General features: G+C 41.1%; 1 protein-coding gene across 5 annotated transcripts in view; it reads left to right on the top strand.

The window, feature by feature from the left end:
* Positions 1-25,129, top strand: part of CLSTN1 (calsyntenin 1) — a 32,474-nt gene extending 7,345 nt beyond the window's left edge. For 2 of the 5 annotated variants that reach the window (XM_042032182.1, XM_042032183.1), the window contains exons 2-19: positions 1,860-1,982; positions 6,105-6,134; positions 7,524-7,719; positions 9,890-10,098; positions 11,042-11,191; positions 11,290-11,475; positions 12,598-12,846; positions 13,709-13,830; positions 14,592-14,754; positions 15,863-15,913; positions 17,590-17,747; positions 18,367-18,515; positions 18,999-19,225; positions 19,543-19,713; positions 20,304-20,449; positions 21,075-21,210; positions 21,869-22,053; positions 22,698-25,129. In XM_042032182.1, the coding sequence (XP_041888116.1) occupies positions 1,860-1,982; positions 6,105-6,134; positions 7,524-7,719; positions 9,890-10,098; positions 11,042-11,191; positions 11,290-11,475; positions 12,598-12,846; positions 13,709-13,830; positions 14,592-14,754; positions 15,863-15,913; positions 17,590-17,747; positions 18,367-18,515; positions 18,999-19,225; positions 19,543-19,713; positions 20,304-20,449; positions 21,075-21,210; positions 21,869-22,053; positions 22,698-22,892 (2,846 nt within the window). In that variant the 3' untranslated portion in view covers positions 22,893-25,129. The remainder of the gene's footprint in view (positions 1-1,859; positions 1,983-6,104; positions 6,135-7,523; positions 7,720-9,889; positions 10,099-11,041; positions 11,192-11,289; positions 11,476-12,597; positions 12,847-13,708; positions 13,831-14,591; positions 14,755-15,862; positions 15,914-17,589; positions 17,748-18,366; positions 18,516-18,998; positions 19,226-19,542; positions 19,714-20,303; positions 20,450-21,074; positions 21,211-21,868; positions 22,054-22,697) is intronic. The other 3 variants (XM_042032185.1, XM_042032184.1, XM_042032186.1) reach the window with 3 other exon arrangements.
* The last annotated feature ends 101 nt before the right edge of the window (positions 25,130-25,230 follow it).

Raw genomic sequence — 25,230 nt, 5'->3', positions numbered from 1 at the left:
GCATTGGTGGCCGTTTTCTCGAGACTAGGTTTGAATTGTGGGTGAGCGTTCCATGGGAGCCTCATGCTTGAGCAATTACTGGCACCTTCCCTCAGAGGGAGGAATCTGTTGTAGTGCCTTGAGCATGACCAGGTTTGTTCTGAAACGCGGCGTTCCTGGGAGGGTGCTGCAGCAGCACTGAACTTCTCTGGGTAAATAGAACAATGTACTTGGCATTTAACTGGCTCTTTGGTGTGTTGAGAGTGTGGGTATTGAGGCAGTAAAGAGAGTGTTGCCTTATTAAGTAAAACCACATGGAGCACTTAAACACAGTTTGCATTAAAACAGTTCGTTGTGAGTTCTTTCTTGCTGCATTGTTATGGATGAAGATGATACATCCTGTCTACTGTTGCGACTAACTAGTAAAAGATTGCAGATGAAAGCATACTGGGAGTATTACGGTTTCCTGTATGAGTTCTCTAGGTTTAATCGTTTATTGAAGTGTCCTTTTATCACTGTTTTTTAATTCCCCTGGGTAAGCATATGGCACATGGCATGAATCCATTTTAGTTTGTTGAAGAGGCAGGATTCAAACGTCTGGGTTAGCCTTCCATCTCTGCCTGTTTTGACAATCTGCTTATATAATTCTTGAGAGGTGAAATAGCAGGACTCAGCTGTGTGATGTGTTCTAGCTGTTGTGTATATTTTGCTGTGATTGCACAGGCATGCATTTCTTAAATTTTAAGTTCTTGATCTCATGCAGACCAAAACCTGGATGATGCTGCCTGTTGAATGCTCTTTGGTGTGTTTGTTGTAACCTCTTGCAAGGCATTTCTTGTATTTTATTATGTGTTGTTTGCTGAAGATTACTTGGCTTTGTCTGGTAAGGAGCAGTTTTCGGGCCCTGCAGGATGTTTTTCCATTGGTTCTAAGCAGCTGGATACATGCAATCTTCCAGAATTGCATTTGGGAAAATGATACTGTTAAGGAAATTTAACAATCCGGGTGCCACTGAGGCAGTAGCACTCCACCACCTGAGCTGGGGAGCGTAACATAAAGCTAAATATTTAATAATCTAGGGACTGTCCTATTGGATTGTCACAGAGTAGATGATAACCTAGTAGATAATGTGCTTTGATCTTGCGTCTTTAGTGATGTACTAGAAGAAACTCTTTTTGAGGCTGACAAGAAAAGATACTGCATTTCTCTGCAGCCAGGGAAGACCAGTTATCCTGAGACAGTCTCAGGTGATCAGTTTGAGGCTCTTCTGTGCAGAGGTGAAGGATACTCTCGCAGGGGATTTTGTAGTGGAGTTTCCCAGTCTCTTAAAAACACTACTAAAGAACTGAAGTTTGATCTCTTTTCCACATGTTTTCTTAATGATGGTGAAACCCCCTATACAAGACAAAAAGCTGACATGAGAACAAGCCCTCATGTTCTGAATAGTCCACCAGCTGTATTCCAAGTTTTCCATGTTGGGGAGTGGGGGACGTGGAGTGTAAACAAGCCCTGATGTTTCGTGTTGGCTGGACTTTCTTCATCTGGTGCTGACTGAGGTTTTGCTGGTGTCACACTTGGCAGTGATGGCAGCAGCTCCCCATCACTGTTAACAGGTTTTTGAATTGCACTTCAGGGGCATCTTAAATCCCAGCATAGTTAGAAACTAATTTAAATTCTCTGAGTTACTTTTGGAAAGCCTACAGGGACACTCAACTCTTCTGAACATACTTAGCTAGGATTTTGTCTCAAGTCTTTTAGTTTATTAAAATCTTGATTCAGAATTATAAAAGAGGAAAATACTGAAATTAGTGTTTTAAAGCGTTTTTTAAAGATATTGTCGGTTCCAAATGTTTTGACTTTGTACTTTGTTTTCCTTTCAGTTAACAAGCATAAGCCATGGATTGAAACAACCTATCATGGCATAGTTACAGAAAATGACAACACGGTGCTCTTGGACCCCCCGTTAATAGCCCTTGACAAAGATGCACCTCTGCGTTTTGCAGGTAAAGAATTCATCTGCACTTCTGTTTGAAGATGTGGAAATGCTTTCTCGTGGACAAATGCTCTGTGTTAGTGTGTTTTCCGTAACAGTAGCATAACATTTCAAAGCTTTTAGATCCTAGGAAATGTGTGTGCATGGAACAGCATTTTATTTCAGATTTGCAGCTGTATCCAAGTATCCAAACCAGAAAGCACTTTGCTTCTTTCAGTTTCATGTGTACATGGTAATTTTCTGGTGTTTTATTTTTTGTTTTCATAGTGTCTATTCTTTTCCTCAATCCTCTAGATTCCACATTTCACAGCATTCAGCGTGGGAGTTCTGAATCAATGATTTTCTTACCATACTGAAGAGAGTTTTGGTTTTCTTAGCATTTTTTGTGTCTTAATAGAGTGAAAATACTAATTAGTAGAATTAGGATTGCACGTCTGTAATAAGTTTGCTTAACAATCTAGGGTATTTTAAAAACTGAACAACTTCCTCTGGCTGAAGAAAAGGGTTTTTCTCCTGTAGCAAAGAATATAGGGAATGATACACAACATATTTGCAAAATGTGGGCTAATTCTTCACTTTGAGCATAGGACTGACAGGTTTCTTATAAACTTATGCAGTAGATTTTTTTCTGAAAACGTTTGTTTAGGAATACTGTATTCATTAATTGGATGCAGTGTTATGGAAAGTCCTTTTTTGAATTTGACAGTGTTAGAAAGATGTGTTTGGAGAATACCATTGGGCATCTGCAGGTATTTAAATTACTTGTGGTGGATAGTGCAAGCTTAAATTGGATATTTGCAGAAGCTTACTTTGTTAAGCAAAATTTGAGAGTTAAGAATCCTAGTGAAGTACCTAAAGGATAGGACATGAGCCATTTTTGGCAACATTGCTTAGCCTGGCTTCAAGGAGGAAGGGATAGGAGAGTGATGAAATTAAATTAAGAACCATTTTAAATGTTCAGCAGCCAACTGCATTGAGTGCTGCAGTGTTATGGCAGTTTGGTCACAATCTTCTTGAAGTAGTGCTTAAAGTAAGTTTTGTTGCATGATTGTAAGGCTGTAATTAATCCCCAGTGAAGTTGAAGATAATGGTAAACTTGCTATTCAGAAGTTCAGAGATAGTGCTACACCTCTGAAATTCAAACTTCGTCATGTATTGGTACATGTGGCAGAGGCTCTTCTGTTATCTTAACTGGAAATAAAGCTGCTGTCTGTGTACAAAACTTTTCACTGCCAAACGAAGAAGCTTGTGTTGGCATACACAAAATCTGGTCATTGGAAAGAGGTATGGGAAGCCTGACTTGTGTTCTCAGGGATGAGGAGAACGTGAATCACCTCTTGCAGTTCTTAAGTGCTTTAAATGTAGGTGCTGGTAGTTCAGCAGCATTGAACAGAATCTGAACATGGCAGTTTTATACCTCTTGGGTAGTAATGTTTTCAAGAAAGTACTGTCAGAGTATCTTCAAATATATTGTTACGTTTGCAGAGGAAAATCCAATGTTAAAGCATTTCTTAAATGAGACTTTTCCCATTGGGTTGATGTAAATTGTATAAACCTGCTTTCATTAAATGACCATTTTTATATACTGGGAATTGTATAAACAGAATATATTTGTATAAACAGAATATATTTTGGCTTTCAAAAATGGACATTTCTGAAACAGCAGCAGCAGACCAGTGGATTTAAAGAAATTAATGTTTAAGTGTAGCACATGAACATTGTAGAGAAATTCTTGGTGCGAGACTGTTGGGTTTGAATTGCATAAATTTTGAAGGACTGTGCCGTGGGGGTCTCTGGAAGTGTTTGTGTGCCATTAAATGGAACAATACTCGAATCTGTCCTTGAGGAGCCCTGGGGTGAGCGAGTGCTGACTCTGTTACCAGCTTTGCTGGGTGCTGTGCTCACATCCTGGCACAGACAGTGCTGGTGTCCAGCACCATCTCTCGGGGGTTCAGTGTGAGAAACCCACTGGGGCAGGGATGTGTTTTCACAGCAAAACAAAGCACTGCTCAGGATTAAATGGCTGCTTCAGCCCTTACTGGTATATTCCTACTTATAAATCAAATTTATTCATGCTTCAAAAGGCTGGATCTTTTAATTAATTGTGCCCTCTAGCTGAGCTGTGAAACTTCTGAGCTGTCTGCAGGTTAAAAATATTTTAAGTAGAGCTTTTTTGCTTTATTTCAATTTTGAGCATGTCGAAACATCTCGAAACTAGTTCATTTAGATGCTTTGTAGTACATGAACTGTGGGGCAAATAAAAGTAACATATTATTGCTTTGCTCACTTCGTGCTGTGGGTAGGATCCTAAAATTTAGGTGTGCAAAAATAAGTAGGGTTATATAGATGTTTATTTCTTGGGTTATTTGTATGGTTTTAAATCTAAAATGACACACTTTGGAAAACTGTGTGAATATAGTCATGCCAGCTTGCTTTGTCAAACTGCCTGGCACATAGGGGCAGGATGGAATCAGTGTTCTGCACCATGAGTGTTACAGATCTGCTTGAGAAGACAATGACCATTCTTGTTCCTCAGTGAATCTTTTCTGCATTACAAATAGAGTCGTGTTGGAATTTGATCCTAAGTGTTTTTGCTGAAAAAAATAAAAATGAAATAAAGGACAGTTACATTTTTTTATTGTATGTTTATTGTTTGTGCCTAAAATCAGTCTGATGGCTAAAGCTCTCAAGCAGGGATTTCCCCTTTACTGTGCATGCATTTTATATACTGTAGGGAACAGGGAGGTGGGTGTACAGGAGTTAAGATGTGGAATATTTGAAAGCTTGCAGTTGGAATGTCACTTCTGGCTAATGAGTGGTGTCAGCCATGAATTTAAACAGCGTAAAATTTTCTTCAATGATCCTATTGCCAAAACACATTAAAATCTAGGATTATATTTATACCCTGTGTAAGAATAGACTGAAATATAAATCATGTGGGTGCCACAAGAGGCAGCATACTTGCTGTGTTAAAATAAAGAGCTGATTATAAATCCAGGGATTATCTGAAGTGAGTTTCAGGGAGGACTTGAGAACTATTTCAGAAACTGTCTCTTTTTAAAATGAAAGGCTAGAAATCATGATAAGGTAACTTTCCTTACTTATATTTCCACTTCAGTATTAAACTGTAATTTTGCCTTTTTAAGAAAAATATTTCTCTGTAACTGTAGTGCCTCATCTCTTTCTGAGGCCACTCTGGAATGGAAACTTGAATGTGTTACTGCAAGTTGTTGGAAAAGTATGAGAATTAACAGCAGATCTGCCAGAAGCGATTTTAAAGGTACAGGTCCACTTTGTTGTACAGGAATTCAGGCTAAACATGATGATTATCAGGAAAAAAATAATGGACACGTTGGATGATATGTAAAAGTTGGTAGTTTGGGGGTTTAGCAGTTCATGATTTCCAAGGAAGGGAAGAGCGGGGTTTGTCTTTTCATTAAAACTCTGAAACCGTTCCAGGTGTCTCTCACAGTCATGTCATACCCCTGTAAAACTCTGTTATATCCGAGGTCTCCTCATCAGTGTGGAAGATCCAGGACACTGTGGAAGCTTCTCCTTTCGTGGGGTGGCTGGAGGGGGCAGGGCAGCTGCTCCTCAGTGCTAAGAGAGGAATATATCAGAGTACCTGGGTCTCTTCTGTCCAGCATTGCAGTGTTTCAGCAGAACAAAATGGTTACTTCTTTAACCCGGAAAAGCAATATACTGCTAGGAAAATATATAGCTCCCCTCCCCATTCCTTAAATTAAAACTCTTGTGTTCATCAGAATCACAATTTAATGCATATATTTTTAAATCACGAACTATGGCAAATCTTTAAATAAAATAATATAAATCAGATAAATTCTACTTTATGAATGGTTATTCATCAACGTGCAATTTTGAAAATCTCTTGTTATGAACATATCAAATACTTCAAAATTCTGCGAATGAAAATGTGGAGTTAAAAGATTAAATCATATTTAACATAACTAAAACTCTAAAATTGTAACAGTTACAGCAAATCACCACTGGAATTTTAAAATACAATTTTTCAAAAGCTTTTCTGTGTAATGTGTGCATCTTTGCCTTTTCCTTATTTGCTCCCATTCAGCCTTTCCTGTTACTGACTTGGGTTTGTCTTTTTTCCCTTTAGAGAGTTTTGAGGTGACAGTCACCAAAGAAGGTGATAAAGGGTTCTTTCTATCCCTTTTATGAGTATTAACCTACTAACTTTGGTTATGAAATGGGGAATCAGCACTGAAACAGAAGATCCTGTCATGCTCTTTTGTCCCATTTATTCTCCCAGTTTTTTTCTATTTTAAAATATATTGATAAAAACTGTTATGTAACCAAACCCTTGGTTAGAAATATCTGTAAATCAGACATCCATTTGAACCATTTGGGGTTATTGTATGTTGTGTGGACACCGAAGAAGTTGTTTGAGGAAAATTAGCATATTCTGGTATTTTCACTTGTAGATCACTTTTTGGGGACAGCTGAGGTTTTCCATATGCTTTGTGAAGTAATGTTTAGGTGCTAAAGCATTGCACCACCTTCCCTGCCGTACACACCCTTCAGGACTGACTTCAGTGGTTTAAAATATAAATCAACCTCCTTTTTTTGGATACCTCTAGACATGTTTTCATTAGAGTGTGTTGTTGGTACTAAGAAACCACTGCAACTATAATAGCAAAACAGTGGCTGTAAGAAAGTCCCCATCAAAATATAACAAGTTACAGAGGTAAAAACACAGTGTAGATGATCAAGCAGTTTATTGAGTGGCTTTTCTTGTGTGCTGGGCTTGCTCACCTGTGCCAGCCAGAGTCTTGTAGTGCAGCCTTAGGCTTAGAAGTGTTTAAAAATGATGTGCTGGGGACTTCTCTTCCAAGTTTGTAGGGTAAAGAGTTTGAATAGAAGGAGAGCCTTCTAAATCATTCCCTGAGAGCTTCCTTGACTAACGTTTGGCCCATGTTAGTAGATAGCTAATGGATGAAATGGATGCCTGAGAAGTTGGTATTTCTACCTTTCTCATTCAGTAGTTTATTTTGATTCCCTGATTTTAGCCAGGTACATTGCACAGGAAGACTTTGTCCTTTGATCTGTTGACAGAATTTCTGTAATTGTGGTGCTGAACTTGTACTTGAAGCTTTTTCATCCCTTGACTTGTAACTGTGCATTTTAACTTCTTGCTCTGGTCAAAGTAAACCAGCTGCCCAGCTATTGCCAGTAGCTTGGCATAGAAGACATTACCAGTGGCCTTGGCTGTATGCTCACATAAGATCTACTCTTGCCCTAGAGCTGTCTCAAGTACTCCTGTGAAATGCCTGTCTACATTTCTCTTTTTCTCTTTTGTACTCCTGCATGAATGGATGCAAAGTAAACAAGTTGCTTGGAAGGCAGACGTTTGCTTCTTTTTACTAAAGTTCCCAGAATTCACCCATTTTAAAGCACAGTGCTCTTGCTTTGTCCACAGACCCTCACAAACCCTTGGCTGCAAAATATTTGGTCATTTATTTAAAAAATGTATCATGATGATGACCAGTTCTAACCTGTCTTTACTTTAACTCTGTAGGTGAGATTTGTGGATTTAAAATCCACGGGCAAAATGTTCCCTTTGAAGCAGTTGTAGTGGATAAATCCACTGGTGAGGGGATAATACGCTCTAAGGAAAAGCTTGACTGTGAGCTGCAGAAGGACTACACATTCACCATCCAGGCCTACGACTGTGGGAAGGGACCAGATGGAGCAAATGCAAAAAAATCCCACAAGTAAGTCAGTCTGGGGTGGGCCGAGGGGAAGTTTGGCTCCGAGGGGTCTCCTGCTTGTGGTGACTCCCGGTCTGTGTGTTGAGAGGAAATGTGAACCAAGTGTTAATACTGGGAGGCTTTTCATGTAACCACGCAGAGGGTCAGGTTGAAAGGGACCACACTGGGTCATCTGGTCCAGCCTCCCTGCTCAAGCAGGGTAATAATGGTAATAAAAAGAGCAGTCAAATGGACATGAGCTGCTTGGACATCCCTTCATTTGTGTTTTAGGTGGTACTGCTTTATCCCTTGATGTCTCTGAATTTACATTAGAGAGCCAGGTGGGGATAGAAGCAGGAAAACTGTTGATACACTTAAAATCTGTCCTGAGTTGGTGGAGTTTGCATGGGATACCAAGCCTGGACGTTGTTTCGGAATCCAAAAAACTGGTTCAAGAAGTCAGTCTGTATTAAGCTTAACAAAATGCCAAAGCATACATGTTTCTGTCATTTCCAGACGGCCTCACCAAAGAATCCAAGATCAATAGTGTGGGGCTCATCTTGCCTACATTAAGGAATGGGAACAAAGCAGTCTTTAGCTAATCTTTATCTAAGGAAAAACCACAATATAAAATAGTCTCTAGAAAACCCACTTGAGAGTAATTGTTTGACACTCTGGTGTAAACATCTGCAGAGCATGTGGGAGATGAGCAGTTGTGTGAAGCGAAGAGAGGGACATAACTGAGATGAGGAATAGAGTAGCAGAGGTCGGCTTGCTGACAAACAAGACCTTGCTACTCTATAACTGAATGCTTCAAGTAGGCAGCAGAATGTTACTGCCTTAAGGATTGCACTTGTGGAAAAAAGTTGTGTCCTTAAATTTTGTTTGATACTCAATTTGACTTTGGAAGGAAGTTTTCAAAGAGAAGGATAGCAATAAAGATTTTTCTTCTTAGCATAAGCATTAGAAAACTTCTGCTTTTATGGAAGGACTGTAGTAATTTAATTCTTCATTAGTTTACCTTTCATGATTCATCTTTTTCTCCTTTCTCCATTGTCAGAAACTGCATTATTTTCCTGGTCTGTGTATACCAGCAATCAGTGACAGGCACAAAAGGATGGCATTCAAGATCCAGTCTGTTTGGGATTATCTAGCTGTATGAAGTGTTAAAGTGTATCTGCCACTTCTGGGACTCTTCTGTTTAAATTGTCTGATTTCTCATCTCTACATCCAAGAAATAAGCCAGTTTTCACTGCTTTACACAGCTGAGTACTTTATTAGCTAATTAAAGCAAATCAGACTGAGTTCTAAGACCAGTCTTAACTGTCATTCTTGTTCACATAAAATAAAAATTGGTGTTTGTATCAAATACTCTGACAGCAGAAAAAAATCTAGGATTATACTGTTTTAACAAAGGCAAAAGTGTGTTTTGTCACAGCTCTGTTATGTTGGATTTCTGTAAAATGGCAGGAATTTGTTGGTTGCAATACAAGGGTTTGAGTTTTATTTGCAAATAACCAGCAATAGTAAACAAAACCTGGAACTACGCTGAATTACATGGCAACACACTGGAGAAACACCCACTGGTTTCTCGGTTAGGGTAGTTGGGATTGTTGGGTTTATTAGTCATTGGTGGCTTCTTCCTGAGAGCTGGAATGCTGAGGGATGGCTACATGTGGAAAAGAGGGAGCTGCTTTGGCAGAATTTGTAATACCCTAAAAGCATTTCTTTGAACAGGAGAAAAGTGGCAGTCATTCAAAACCAGGTACAAATATTCCTGTTAATCAAACCCCAAACCTCCACATTCATGGAAGTAAGTGCACTGGAAGAAAAGAAGGCAAATGTGAATAGTTTTTCACTTGTTTAAAGTACACAGGAAACAGACCTTCAAAACAAGTTTTCCTTTTCTGTTCCTTGGTTTGACCTGACTGTGTAATTCTTGGAACAGATAGTCTCTGGTAGTATAAATGGCACTTACCTTCATTTCAGTGGTGTATTGTATGGTATGGGAAGACTGGATTGAGGTTAGTTGGACAGAGGCCATTTTGAATGCATTGCACTGGAACAGTGCAGATTCAGAGCTGTCAGGTTGAAAGATTGACGTGGCTTTGGTGGCAAAGAGGGAGCTGCTGTATCCCAGTGCTGGCAGGAGCAGAGTTTGCAGCCTCTGGGAGCCCTTTCTGTGTCATTGCAGGGCCACAGTCCATATCCAGGTGAACGACGTGAACGAGTATGCCCCAGTGTTCAAGGAGAAGTCCTACAAGGCCACGGTCATCGAGGGCAAGAGGTACGACAACATCCTCAAGGTGGAAGCCGTGGATGCAGATTGCTCCCCCCAGTTCAGCCAGATCTGCAGCTACGAGATCGTGACTCCAGATGTGCCCTTTGCCATTGACAAGGACGGTAAGAGACAGAGCCAGGTGGGGTGGGAGTGACTCTCATTGGTCACCCAAAGAGCAGGAGTCACACTGGTCAGCACAGAAATACAGCACACGTGTTAAACAGCCCAGTTAAGCAGAGGTGTTCCCTTCAGCAGTTTGATTTAACAATGGAAAGTGAGATGTCCTTCAATACCATGCGCCATTACTGATGTAAGGAGCAGATGAAGTGTTGCATGTGTGTTTCTTGAAAAATCCTTTTCAAAATAAAGGAAATATGGTAGCTCTACTATGTTTTAAAACGCCTCTTAGCAGTTTTGGGGTTTTTGCCTGTAGTTTTCCATCCTGAATTAGGATAACTTTAGCTAATAAGCTTTCAAAAATGGGATTCCATGTGTGTGCTTTTCACATTTGAGATGCTCATATGAGGCTCTGGAGTTGACAGTATTGTGGTTATTGGTTTTGGAGTGACCTGTTTAGGTCATTTCCTGACATCCAGTGATCCATGGACCCTTCAAAATCTGTAAATTACTTCTAGTGGTTCAAGCAAGCTGCATAAGCAAAGTTAGCAGTTGTTAGTGGGCTTTAGTTTAAGGTTTTTTGGGGTCTGTGTTGCCAATGGATTCTTTTCATGGGTTTGCAGATTTTAGAAAAGTTAGTGAATCCTGGCATGTGCCAAACAATTTATGTATCAGTTACCACTCATAAACAGTTTCATTTGGAGTAATGTAATATACTGTGAAGAGCTGGAGAAGTACCTGCTGCTCTGTGTATGTGTGCTCATCACTGCTTTGTGTATTTTAAGGATCTGGGCCTGAAGTCTGGCATTGAAAAGTCAAATAGTGCAGGGTAATTCACTTGCAGATGAGTCTGTATGAAGTACATAGGTGGTACCTGGATGCATATTATGCAGCAATGACCCTGAAGAATTATATTGATGTCTGACAATTGCTTTTTTTCTGTGTCAGGTTATATAAAAAACACAGAAAAGTTAAGCTATGGTAAAGAACATCAGTATAAACTGACAGTAACAGCCTATGACTGTGGGAAGAAGAGAGCTGCTGAGGATGTGTTGGTTAAAATTAGCATTAAGCCTACGTGCAAGCCTGGCTGGCAAGGTTAGTTTGCTCTCCTTCCTCTCTGCTTTTAGCGTTTGCTGGTACCTTCAGTTAAACATGAGAGATCTTTAATATTGTTTCTTTGGATAAATATTCAGGTTGGAGCAAAAGAATAGAATATGAGCCTGGCACTGGTTCTTTGGCTCTGTTCCCTGGGATGCATTTGGAGACATGTGATGAGCCAATAACCTCAGTTGAAGCAATGGTGGAACTAGAAACCAGCCATATTGGTAAAGGCTGTGATAGAGACACCTACTCTGAGAAATCCATCCACAGGCTCTGTGGTAAGCAGACTTTTGCTAAAATAAAAGTGGTCTCTCTTGCTTACTAGTTTTTCTTTGAATTTTATGTTAGACCAGAAATTAGTGAGTAGATCTGGTCTTCATTTGCACGTAGTTTCCTTCAACGGATTTCCTAACAGGCAGCAAAAGGCATGAAATTGCCTGAAGGTGACTTCTACAATAATTCTCAAATGTGGTAAAGAATGTCTTTCTTCTGTCTCTCTGCTGTCTTACGTAGACTAATAATGTCCCTTGCATGAGATTCATGTTCAAGAGCTGAAAGAATATCTGTGGAAGGGTGTAGTCACTAAAGCCTCTCTGTTTTTCTGAGCATGATGGATGTAATGGCTGCAATCTGAGAAATACATGGTGAAAAACTAGAGAAAACCAAGGAAGAGTGGTTTGGAAGAAAACAGTTAACTTGGATCAGATAAATTTGTACCGTGCTTGCCCTAGGAATAAAGGCCCTTGGCATCCACTTATGCTGCAGTTAAAGGTCTTACAAAAAGTCGTTGAATCTTTTGTAGACATATGGAAGAATTGAGATTACAGGATAAATTATCACTCATGATTTATGTTTTCAACCTCAGTTGAAAGTAATTGAAAGTCTGAATGGCATGTAACCCCAGAGACCCAGGCAATTCCTGAGCTGTTCCCTGATTGAGGTCAGTGTGACGTTAAAGGTACCTGCTGCTGACTGTGCTGTGGGCAGGTAGTGGGCTGGGAGGGAGTGCTTGTGCACTCTCTTCAGCTGGATGAGTTCTGGTCTCACAGCTTAAATAGAGTGTCTAGAGAAAGGCATCGTGCTCATGGGTCTGAGGGACAAGTGGCATCAATGAAAGGGTTCCTGAGATAGAGGCAAAATAAGGTTCTACAGCTGTGAAGATTGAAACTGCTTTGCTTATTATGAGATTAGTTGTCTACCCAGAAGTCAAATTTGTGGAAGTTACCATGGTATTAGATGCCTGTAATTAGTGCCACATTATTTAAAAGGAAAATTGCTCGATGGGTAGTGCATAATCCTGACAGTTGGTGCTGAGAAATTAGTGCTGAGATAAACAGTTGAATTTGAAACCCATAGAGGTCTTTTAAATTTCTGTTTTAATTTGAACATTTGTGTTGTAGGTGCTGCTTCTGGCACAGCTGAGCTGCTCCCCCCTCCAAGCAGTGCTGCTAACTGGACTGTGGGGCTGCCGACAGATAATGGCCATGACAGCGACCAAGTCTTCGAGTTTAATGGCACACAGGCTGTGAAGATTCCAGATGGTGTTGTCACAGTCAGTCTGAAAGAGCCCTTCATGATTTCGGTATGGATGAGGCACGGGCCCGGAACCAAAGAGAAAGAGACAATTCTGTGCAATTCAGACAAGACAGGTTTGTCAATACTTCAATTATAAAAAGTCTTTTTGGTGGGTTGGGTTTTAATGTGCTCTGGCAGCACGTGACAGCCTTCAGTGTTTTCTCTACCTCAGGGTTTTCTTGGAATTGAAATGAAGGTGACTTCAAAAATCACTATTGTGCTTGTGTTTAGGTTCGGCCTTAAGATTATGTAGCTTCAGATTGGGCAGACTTGTTTTTCTAATTCTATTTCAGTTTACATTATGCACTTCTTTTGCTGTGGTAGATTACTTATTCTGGCAATGCAGCCTCGAGTTTGCATCTCCAAAGATAGCCTTGTTCTTGATGCTGCCTAAAAACATTAAGACACACATATCAGGTCTAGTGACGGCATTTTGCTGCTGTATCTTTTTTTTCCCCTAGGAGGATATAATTTCTCTTTCTCCAGAGATGAAGTTTCTTTTATTCTGTGCATAATTTCACTCTCTGCTTATGATACAGAAACAATAATTTTGAAAATGCCATTAATAAGAAGGAAGTGTGATAACCCTGTTTCCATAATTGCCATTTGTAACAAAAAAAGCTCTTCTGTTTGCAAATAGAGCTCTTTTTCTCCTGCTGACAGGTTTATCTCTGGCTCTTGGGTGCTGTGCCTTGGTTTAGGTTGGGTTTGGATAGAGACACGTCTGTCTGTTCTGCAGCCTCATGGCTTCTTCAAGAGTGTTTACCCTCACTACTACTGCCGATGTTTTACAGTCCTCTTACCATGCCTGATTTACTTCTACATTGATTACTGCCTATCAGTTACTTTGAGATTTAAGTGTGAAATTGCAGAACAGGTGGATTTTGTTGTTAAGGTTTGCAGAAAGTAACGCTGTTAATTCAAACTGCCGTGCAGATATGAACCGGCACCACTACACCCTCTATGTGCACAACTGCCGCCTGGTCTTCCTCTTCCGCCAGGATCCTTCTGAGGGAAAAACCTACAAACCTGCTGAATTCCACTGGAAACTAAATCAGGTGAGTCTGGAAGGACACTTGGTAGAGTGCTAGAGTGAAAGCCACCGAAGACTAGCGTCCCTGGTAGTGGACTTATTAGTAAATGCTTTCTGCAACTCCCAGCTCCTGATGGCCTGTTTTATAGAACCCAACAGTGCTTGTTCCACTCGTGATCAAGTGTCAGATTCAGCTTCACCTTCTCATCTTGAATATGAAATAGAAAATACAGCGTCAGTCTTATAGCTGTGATGTCAGTTATCTTCAGTAAATGCACTCTAAGGTGGAGTGCATGAGAAAACAGGAGGTATTTATTCCAGGTTGTTTATAGCATTCAGGTACTTCTGAGCATGTGACATTTTCCCAGCCCTCTGGGTCTGAGTGATAAATAGTCATGTTTTTTTTAACAGTTGCTCTCATCAAATACCTGTCCTTTGTCAAGTAATGTTATCTTAAAACAGTAGTTCAGGACGTGCTTGCATGTACATACATATTTTTAGAATGAAATATGCTGTTGTTTAATATAAGAATTAAAGGAAAGGAAGTATGTGCAGCTTCCTGTATTGGCAACTTAATAAAGAAACTTTTTTTAATGTTTGGGAGTCAGTTTGCTTTTCAGATGTGTGCCATGAGTGTGAAAGATCAACTGTGTCTGTACAGGCTTGTATTGTAGGTTGTTGGTACATCTGCACGTGTGTTTATGTAAAACATGCACCAGATCAGTTACTGAACTGCAATGGAAAAGAAAAAGTGACAGCAGAATTGTTAAAACTCTGTCCACTCAGGTGTGTGACAAGGAGTGGCACCACTACGTCGTCAACGTTGAATTTCCTGCGGTGACTCTTTACGTGGATGGTGTTTCCTATGATCCTTTCCCAGTCACTGAGGATTACCCACTCCATCCTTCCAAGATAGAAACACAGCTGGTGGTTGGAGCATGTTGGCAAGGTAACTGTTTACAATTGTTAATACTTCTAATTAACTGTTTTTAATGAAATCTTTGTGGTTATCTAGAAGTACCCAGCAGATCCTTTCAGTGCATGAAATGTAACTTGTTTTGCCTCTTGCAGATTGTTTTTGCTCCAAGCTGGTATCACATATTTCCTCTGAGTCATTTTTTCCATGAGTCTTTGTTTTCTCGTTGGCCACAGGTGTGTAAAGTACAAGGCTGTTCACCAGCCTGTATTCCATCAACATGATTTTGTGGTGGCCATGGGAATACTGATAGATTATTTTTAGTAATAGTTGTAGCAATACCTCCTGTACTTCACATTACTGAGCAGAACACTTAATTTCAAGTAGGTTGCGAAGCATCTTGTAGGAAAAGTGTTCTCATTAATGGAAGCCTGTCCAGCAGACAGCCCTGCAGAGCAACACAGCAGTGCTGTCTCTTGGGTATTTTACTATTTCTGCTTATAAAAATAGACATCTGCTTTATTGTCTGCTCTATTCAGGCTGCTCTAAGTTATATATACAGCTCACCTCAAAGAGAGAGATTTTATCCTTTTGAGTTCTTTTAACATTTCTTTTAAAAATTTAAAAGCTGATTTTCATTTTTGGTGCTTCCATCTGATAAATTGACTGCTTAATACATGCGATGCTATTATTGATTAAGAAATCTGTGTTGATAATGGCTTCTTTTGATCAGCTTTCAATACCTTTCGGTGATTGGCTGTGTTAGTCTGGATCACACTGTAATTTCCCCTCAAATGGAGCCAGTTGTTAGACTGTGCCATCTTACTCTGAAGGTGGTTTGTGAGAGGTTTGCTCTCTTGGTTGAAGTGTTCTGCAGTTCTTGCTGGCGTCACTGCTGCTTGTGCGTGGGGCTCTTTGGGTTGTGGTGCCATGACTGTTCCTGTAACAACACAGTGATGCTTCTTCACTGCATTGCAGCTCTTCATGTTTCCAAGAACTCATAATCCTTGAGAAGCTGGGTCCAACATAAGCAAACATTGGGGATGTGCTGCTTTCTGTTTTCTGGGATTAGAGAGTTTGCCAAATTGTAACTACTTGGTCCTTTCCCTATTGTCCTATTCTTTGTCTTGCTTTTCTACAGAATATACAGGAAATGAAAATGACAATGAAACTGTGCCCGAGACCTCTGCAGGTTGCTGGAGTTTTTTCCCTACTGTTTTATTTCATTTTTAAGCCAAGACATTGCTTCATCTCGCACACAGCATGAAATGCAGGCATTGCATTTGGGCCATTGACCTTCACATAATCCTCTCCTAGGCTTGTGTCTTCATTGTGCTTCTATTTGCAGAGCATCTTCAGCTGACTTCTGCTTGGTTTTGGGGGTTTTATTTGGTTTGGTTTGGGTATTTTTTTTGGTTTGCATCCAAGTGTTCCTCCATGTACAAATCTGCAACCATTGTGATTGCAGTGAAGTGGTGTAAAAAGTTGCTGATGTAAAATATCAGCCATAATTTCTTTCATTCAGTTTTGTTAAAACACAAATGTACGTCATCCTATATAAATGTATGTATTTATGCATGTAGGTATGTGTCTTTATTATAGAATATATTCAGTGCATTGAGAAGGACCTCTGGAACTCAGGCACCTTTGCTCCCCACTCAGAGCAAGACTGATTTCATATTTAGACCAGGCTGCTCATAAAGACAGACCTGTAATTTACAGGGGATACTCACTTGGTCAGATATTTATATAAAATTCTCATTACAGTGAATGGACAAAAAAACTTTGGCTGCCAGGTATTTCAAATTGGCTACAGGGTTATTTCCTCATAACAAATTTTAGTGATAGTTTGGTGGGTTCTGTGTCTTGAGTTGAGATACTTAAAATTAGTGTGTATTCTTAAAAGTGAATTCAAGATATGTACCCTTCCTGTAAAGTTTAAGAATTCCTGGAATAGTCTGGGTGTAACTGGCAAGAGGTTTCTAGTTGTGCATCACATTTTAATTTGGCAAGGAGGTAGCAGCATCCAGGGGCTCCAGAAGCTGAAGCTGTATGGAAATTGTATAATTAGTAACGGGACATTTCACCCCTGAATATTTTTTGAGTTGTACCAAGGATCTTTTATCACTTAGAACCTTTAAAACAAGCTTAGACATTTTTCTAAAATCAGGCTGCTTAGTAAGTAATGGGCTTGAAATACACATTTCCAGGTGGTGTTTTGTGGCCCTCAGTATTTAGCAAGATGGACCAGGTGATCATTGTGATGTCACCTTCAAAAACGTTAAGGAATAAAGGCCTTATTAGGTTGCAATTCATCAGACTTAACTCAGGTAACTAAGAATGAGTTACCTGAGTTTAAACTGCTCACTGAGTCTGTAGTGAGACGATGGTGCCTTTAAAGGGGGCAGGTAACTCTTGGACACCTCTCTCAGAATGAGCTGAATGACTCTGCAGAGTTCCTTTCTGCCCTTGGAGTGTAGGGAGATCCCTCACACCTGGAGGAGGGGTGCTGTCCTGTCCTGAGTAGCAGGAGGTGTTATCTCAGCAGGAAGATTCAGGTTTCATGGTTCATTCCATTGGTTCTGTGTTTGATTTCTGAGCACCACCTCGCCGTACGGGGCTTCTTTTGAAATGTTTATCGTGGAACAGTCAGTTCAAGGTGGCCACAGCTGTCTGAAGGCCACGTGCATGGGGAACTGTTTAATTCTTGTTTTATGCCTGACCATAATCACAAGGTTAACACCCAGAATGGATGAAAACTAACCCGCATGTGTATAATACTGTGTGTATCAGCTGGCATACTTGTTGTTTTACAAAAGAAAAAGTAAAAAGAATCAAAACAAGTAAATCCTGCCTCATTTTTTGAAGGTGGTGAACTGCACATGGCTCAGTTTTTCCGAGGCAATCTGGCAGGGTTGATGATTCGTTCTGGTAAACTGGAGAACAAGAAGGTGATTGATTGCCTCTACACCTGCAAAGAGGGGCTGGATTTGCAGATGGCTGATGGTGTTGGCAAAGGTGTGAAGGTAAAGTTGCATATGAACAAAGGGGAATGTGTATATTCCTTCCCTGATAAGAGCTACAAGTTTTACTGGCAGAGTTAACAGCTTGTCCCAAATATAACAAGCTCATCTCTTGTGGCATTTTGCATTAAAGTTACATAAAAACTAGAAAATTTTTCTTGTATAAACATGGCCTTAGGAGTGAAAGTTACTCTGTTGTCTTTTAAGTCTTGAAGAGAAACTCCGTATTTGTAAGCCTTTGTTTTACCAGCTGTAACCACCAGGTTGTCTAACAAGCAGCTTCATAAAATGAGACACTGTGGCTTTTTCAGTAGCAAGGTTATGTGAACAGAGCTAAATTTCTCCTTTATATTAGCTGTCTCTCTTCTGTATTACTAGAACCAGAACTATGATACATGCCTAGATTTTTTCTTAAAGAATGAAACACCAAATACATTCCACAGGGGATAAGGCAGTAAGTAGGGAGTCTAGACTGTGTGCCACAAGGCCAGTAAATAATGACCCTGTTGCTTTGACTATGGATGTAATTACCCTGCATTTACCAGTGCTGAACTCCAGTTTGAACTGACAGATCGTGTCACTTGGTTGAGTGTTCTCTTATGGTTTTCTTCTGTTTTTTCAGATCCACATGAACCCGAGCCAGTCAACAGTGACCATAGAAGGGGATGACATTGACAGAGTTGACAAGGCCATGCAGCACATTTCCTACCTGAACTCCCGCCAGTTCCCAACACCCGGCATTCGGAGGCTGAAGATCACCAGCGTTGTCAGGTATGTCCTGGTGTGAACTGAAGCAGCACTGTGCAGTGGTGGTGGGGCTTGGTGTTTGTGGATCTCACTTGTGAGAAACAAAGGAGTCCTGGGCTATGTGACCATCACACATTTGAATACAGAAAATGTTTTCCACACCAGCACTCTGCTTTCTGCCTGAGAATGGAGGAGGGACTGTGTAAGATGGGGAGGAAAGTACTGCCAGAGTGTTGGGAGTGTCTCCTGTGTCACAACTTCATTAAAGGGTTACCTGTGGCTCTAAGTCAGAATGTAGAAATGAGGCCAAATGGTAACTGTAAGTAAAAATTAATTGTAAGATTGCTCCCTTGGTGGCAAATTCTTACTTTCCAGGGCAGCTGATGGATTTATCTGAGACTCTTGGGTCTGAGACAGCTTTTCAAAAATTTATAAAGCAATTAGTGTGTGTAATTGTGCCTCCCTCCAAGATAACCACCTTGACTGCAAAATGCTTCTGTCTCTCAGGTGTTTCAATGAAGAGGCCTGTGTCTCCATTCCCTCTGTGGAGGGGTATGTCATGGTCTTGCAGCCAGAGGAACCAAAAATCAGCCTGAGTGGCATCAACCACTTTGCCCGCTCTGCCTCAGAGTTCGAGAGCTCCGAGGGCGTTTCCCTCTTCCCTGAGCTTCGAATAATCAGCACCATTACCCGGGAGGTGGAGCCGGAGGGAGATGGGGATGAAGATCCTACAGGTAACAGCCACTGTTGCCCACCCTCACCTCGCTCAGTGATCCTGGGGGAGGATCTTCCTCTTGCAGAAAGGTGTGGATTTCTCTTTAAATACAGAATCCAATAAGGGAAAAGAAGGTGTAGATCCTCTGGTCTGGGCTAACAAAAACTTACCTGGAAATGATAATAAGTCCAGGCTATTATTCTCATGTACATAACCCTTGTTTGTATTTTATTTTTTAAATCATTATTTCATGAATACTTGTTCTCCTCAGGCCCAGATTTTAGTATTTGTTCTGGTGTTTCTGCTTAAGTCTTTGGCTTTTTCTCTGCTTTTCAGTCCAAGAGTCTTTGGTATCTGAAGAGATCATGCACAACCTGGATACGTGTGAGGTGACAGTGCTGGGAGAGGAACTAAATCAGGAACAAGAGAGCCTGGAGATTGACATGACACGATTGCAGCAGAAAGGCATTGAGATGAGCAGTTCCAACCTGGGCATGATAATCACAGGTGGGGGTTTCTGCTGCTGCTCTTGTGGGGAGGGTCTGAAGGGACTGACAAAGGGACCAGTCCTGGAGAGGTGGTTTGTAACACCTTATTGTAAATACTTCATTTTTTTTTTTTTTTTAAGAATTTCAAGCTTGGACTATCTTTAGAATTCTAAGCACAGCAATTCTGTGGAAAGCTGTGATTCCAGAAAACACAATATTCTAGGACCTTCCTTCTGTTCTTTTCTCTGTCCCAAATAGCAGGTCACCTCTGCACTGTAGTTAGACTCTGCCCCAAAAAAGGCTTGTTCCAGTGCCTAGGAGCACGCATTGTTCCTTTCTGTCCAGATTATGTTAAAGTATTCCATAGAAAAGCTCCCAGAATCCTTTCGAAGACTGACTGTGTTTAGGATTTTATCACAAAACCAATCCACAGGATTTCAGTGGAGCCACATGTGCATGTCAGTGGCTTTGCCATTTCTGTACCCCTTGAAAATCTGTCAGCCAAGAAAACTTAGACGAAGAAATGGAGTGATATTTGTCCAGTGTATGAAGTTGTACCAGTGTTTTGCAGGGTAACTGTTGTTACAACCTGTGTGTCTCTGCCCACAGGGGTTGACACCATGGCTAACTACGAGGAAGTTCTGCACCTGATCCGCTACAGGAACTGGCACACGGTGTCTCTGTTCGACAGAAAGTTCAAACTGGTCTGCTCGGAGCTCAACGGGCGCTATGTCAGCAACGAGTTCAAAGTGGAGGTGTGTGAGCTGCCCTGGCCACTTGGAGGGGCTTAGGAGGATGGAAGTTGTTGCCTCAACTGATAGATAATAGATAGATAACTGATCAATTATTGATTTAGATTTTGTCCTGTAAATAAATACTAGGAAATGTGAGCATTTCAGGCAATATTTTATATATAAATGTGGTTTTAGTCCTCTATTTCACCTTGAAATAAAGCTGCCTAAACAGAGCTAAAATTGTTGTTTTGTAGAAGAAATAGTGTGGCTAATGGAGAGGTGAAGGTGGAAAGGTTGCATTGAAAACAAAGTATTAATTGAGCGAATGCAGTGAGAGTGGTGCTACTGGAGAGCTGAGTGGCCTTTGTGTGTCACTTCTTGCTGGGCCCTGCACTGTTCTGCTTGTGTGATGCATAAATTTCTGATGCTAAGGGGTTACATTAAGTCACAGAGAGGCTAAAATTGCATTTCCTCTGCAGGAGGGTACAGGTTAATTATTATTTAGTATGCTTACATCAAATATATGGAAGTACATCAGAAAATGGCATTAAAGGCACTAAAATTTTAATTTTTTTCTCTTTATTTTTATCTCTTCAGAATTAAACTATTGGGTTTCTGGAGTTTAACACTTTCTGTTTGTCCCTAGGTGAATGTTATCCACACAGCCAGCCCAGTGGAACATGCCAATCACATTGCTGCACAGCCACAGTTCATTCACCCAGTGCATCATTCCTTTGTTGATCTCTCTGGTCACAACTTGGCAAACCCTCATCCCTTTTCAGGTCAGGATCCTCAGCCACTGAAGTTGATTTGGTTTTTTGTGGTGGTGTAGAGTTGTTTTTCCCAGAGTTTAAACCAGTGTGTTGGACTAATAAACTAGGCAGCTGCTCAGTCCTGTTCTGTTGTAGCCCAGGCAGGGAGGAGTGAGTTTTTAGAACCCTGTGAAATTTCCTTTCCTACCAGCAGAAGAGCTTTCTGTTGGTGTGTGTATGTTGGAAAAGGGGAGGAGACTGCAAGACATCCATAAAGTGAGGAATTGGGACAGAATTTCTTCTGAGTGGCAGGAGGAAAGAATTGCACTGCTGTTCCTTTGAGGAGTCATGGTATCTGCCCTTTCTGTTTTAATTACATTAATTTGGCATGGGTGTAGGATGTGAGAGGAAGAAAAATAGGCAATTCAGAGAAGAGTCTGTGTGTGGTGGAATGTGCTTTCCTTGTGTTTTCAGTCCTTCAGATTGATGTAATTTTATTTAAGGAACTGGGCTCTAGTTCTTACTTTCCCATTAACTTTTGAAGTGGCTATAGACAAAGTGCCTTTGGAACATATATAATAAATAATATACACGTAATACTTGTATAATGCCATTTCCCCTGGCAGGTGATGGGGAGCAGTGGGGAGCACTGTGTAAGAGTTACCATGGTTGTGTTTTCTGGTTGCAGTTGTTCCCAGCACAGCCACCGTGGTGATCGTGGTGTGTGTCAGCTTCCTGGTGTTCATGATCATCCTGGGTGTGTTCCGGATCCGAGCTGCACACCAGAGAACCATGCGTGACCAGGACACGGGCAAGGAGAACGAGATGGACTGGGATGACTCTGCTTTGACCATCACTGTGAACCCCATGGAGGTAACCCTGTGCAGCTGGTGTCCTTTTTCAGCTGGAATGGGTGTGATTGTCCACGGGCAGAGGAGTAGAGCAGAACTAACCCTGAGCACAGGGCAGAGACATTAACTGGGAATTTAGAATGAGGGTGCCAAATGCCAAGGGCAGTTTTTTGGGATCTTGCAGGGGTTAGTGTTTGATGATGCAGAATGGGATTTTACAGGCCGGTGTCCAGCACTAGTGCTCATCATGTGCACGATGCCTTAAACACAGCCTGCTTTTGTCTAAACTTGCAGGAATTTATTGTCAAAACATCTGTGTTTATGATGTTTCCTTCTCCTGTAGCTGACATCTGAATTTTTAGAAAATGGGGAACAAGAAGGATGTGTGGCCTTCATGCTCTCTGTCCTATTGTAACATCCTTTTCCAGTAGAATTTGCAGTACTGGATCACCCTTCAGAGCCAGTTTGTGTAGAGTGCCAGGATTGACAGCAGTGTCACAGAACTCTTTTACTGAGTGCTACTTCCTTTGTCTTTTCTGATTTCTGGCTACTTCCTGCTGAGCTTCTAAAAATCCAGCAATAGCTCTTCTCAATATAGTGCCTTGAGTAAAGAACAAAGAGAATTCTGGCCAGTATGGTAATGACAGCTAATTTTTGTCTGAACAGACTTACGAGGATCAACACAGCAGTGAAGAGGAGGAGGAGGAAGAGGAAGAAGAAAGTGAAGATGGAGAAGAAGATGACATCACTAGTGCAGAGTCTGAAAGCAGTGAGGAGGAAGAGGGAGAGCAGGAGGAGGACCAACAGAATGTTAACAGACAGCAGCAGCTGGAATGGGATGACTCTACCCTCAGTTACTGATTCTAGCTGCTCCCTTTGTCTTTATGTTCCCGCTCTAGAAGACTCCACTGTAACACACTCCATTGGTACCAAGGATTCATGGTGTTTAAAACAAAAGAATTCATTCTGGCCAGTAGATTGAGCCCCCACACAACCCGTGTTTGTGTTCTGTCAGCTAGTTCCTGATGTTTAGGGTTGTAGTTAGCACCTCTTCCTTCAGCCATGCCTCAGTGACTGGATTTTTTTTACACTCTGTGAGGAACCACCTTGCACTTTTTTCTTCATGTCATCTCAGCTAAGTGACTCTACAGCTCTGTAGCCATTGCACATGAATTTCTGAACTGTCTTTTTTTGCTCAGTGAAACAAACTTGGCTTTGTTCCTTTTTTTCTTTCTAAAAGATGCAAAGATTGCTTGTTGACAAAGGGTTAAGCTGCTCATTTCAGCCTGTTGATTTCTTTTAATTTTTTTTCCCTGAATTAGTGCATGTGTAAAGTGGCAGAATGAGGTTAATATGTAGAAGATTAACAAGACTTTTTAATATTTTGTAAATATATTGGAATTATGTAATTATGTCATTTGTGGTAGTGAAAACAGGGATTGGGGTTTAAAACATGCTAAAGTAAAAAATCATGCAGCATGAACTATTCCGAGTCTCATCCTACTGCAGCAGGAGCACGGGCACAGTTGTTAGTGTAGATGTTCAGTAACTCTGTCTTGGCCTTGACTGCGATGTGCGCTCATGCCCCGCTCTCCTTGAACTCCTTCCTTTCCTTTCATCTCCTTTATTTTGCAGAGGGAACAGGCAAGCTTGTGAGAAGTTGTAAAGGCTTTAGGAGCCTCTGCAGAGGTTCAGCTGCCCTGTGCACTACAGTTTGGTTTTAATTTTATTTTTTTCTCCCAATTAAGGCTTGCATTAAAGGCTTTTAAGTTATTGGGGAAATAACACTACATGGACGGTGGGCAGCTCTGTGTGCTGTGGCTGTGGGGTGTTGCCACAGCTCCTGGTAGTTCCAGGGAGGGTGCCTGGAGTCCAGTGTGGGCTGTGCACACTGTGGACAGGTTGGGTATAGGGGATTGGTACCTGAGCACCTGGGCTACCAGTCTACAGGGATAGGGATTTGGGATTTTTTTGTTGTTGATTTTTTCTAATTTGGGAGTGGGAAGGTTTGGGGTGTAGCTGATACCACTGAACACTCCTGCTCTTCCCCTGCAGTCCCTTGTACAGTAATTCAGATTGTCAGTGTTTTAAGCCTTTGTTTGTTTACACTTAGTAACTGTGTTTTCCTGCTGGTGAAAAACTGTAGCATAAACTATCCAACCAGAAAACCTTGGGAATCATGTTAATTCATGTGATTTGGGTTGTTTCTGATCCCAGTTCCAATTTGGGATTGCAGAGGGCAGTAGCTGGAAGGTACGAATGAGGGAGGGTGGGGGGGGGGTGGTGCTGTTTTTTCTGTCAGGCAGGGTTGTTTAACTTTATTTGGTCTGATGCAGAGTCATGAATAATGAATTTCTGCTTGATTTCTATGGAGGTGGATTAAAGAGTAACTTGTTTTGCCTGTAACAGGAGCCTGGGACTGCATTCCCTCCTGAGCACGGTAAGCCAAGCGCCAGCGTTTGCTCGTGGGTGTGGGCACAGAGCCCAGCCAGGCCAGGGCCAGGAGCACTGGGGAAGGGCCAGGGAGGGGGCACAAAGGGTCCTGAGTAACAGGGAGAGAAAGGTCAGGGTTGATCCCGTGTTTGTACAGCTGGATTTCCAGAGCCAGCCCTGTTCTCACCTAATGGGATTGATGGGAGGTTTGTTCTGGGGGAACCTGGACTGAGGAGTGCCTTTACAATAGAGATGGACCTGGCAGCAGGGAAAGAACCCACACCAGAGCTTACTGGTTTTTGGGGTTGGGTTTGGTTTGGTTTTTTTTTTTTTTTTTAATGTAAAATTTTAGATTTCTAAAATGGGAAAATGGTTTTGACTACTTACATGGTAATTAACTGCTAGTTTTAAGTAAACTGGGAAACTTTTAACTTATGTCTGACAGTTGTCCTGTGTTAATGTGTAGAAGACTTATCCTTCCATATACTGTTGCTGTAGCTGCTGTATTTTAGACCAAAACTGATCATGACTTCATGGTAATAACTGAGGGGTTGTAATGTCCTGATGCAGTTTGTAGCCACTGTGGGTATAACTTTTCAGATGTGTATATTGGTAACAGGTCAGTTTGGACAGTCTATAAGCTACAATAAATTTCTGGTTCTAAAGGTTGTTTGCATTTTTTTTTTTTTTTTTTCCTGAGTGGAACAAAGCAGAATCCAGTTATATAAACGGTGTTAATTTGCCTCTGCTGGGGGAGTAGGAGAGT

Source organism: Corvus kubaryi, unplaced genomic scaffold (genome assembly GCF_017639235.1).
Source record: "Corvus kubaryi isolate FWS band 111438036 unplaced genomic scaffold, C.kubaryi_AGA036_p1.0 37352, whole genome shotgun sequence".
Classification (NCBI taxonomy): Eukaryota; Metazoa; Chordata; class Aves; order Passeriformes; family Corvidae; genus Corvus; species Corvus kubaryi.
Note: the sequence above shows the minus strand (reverse complement) of the source record. Positions and strands in the feature narration are given on the sequence as shown.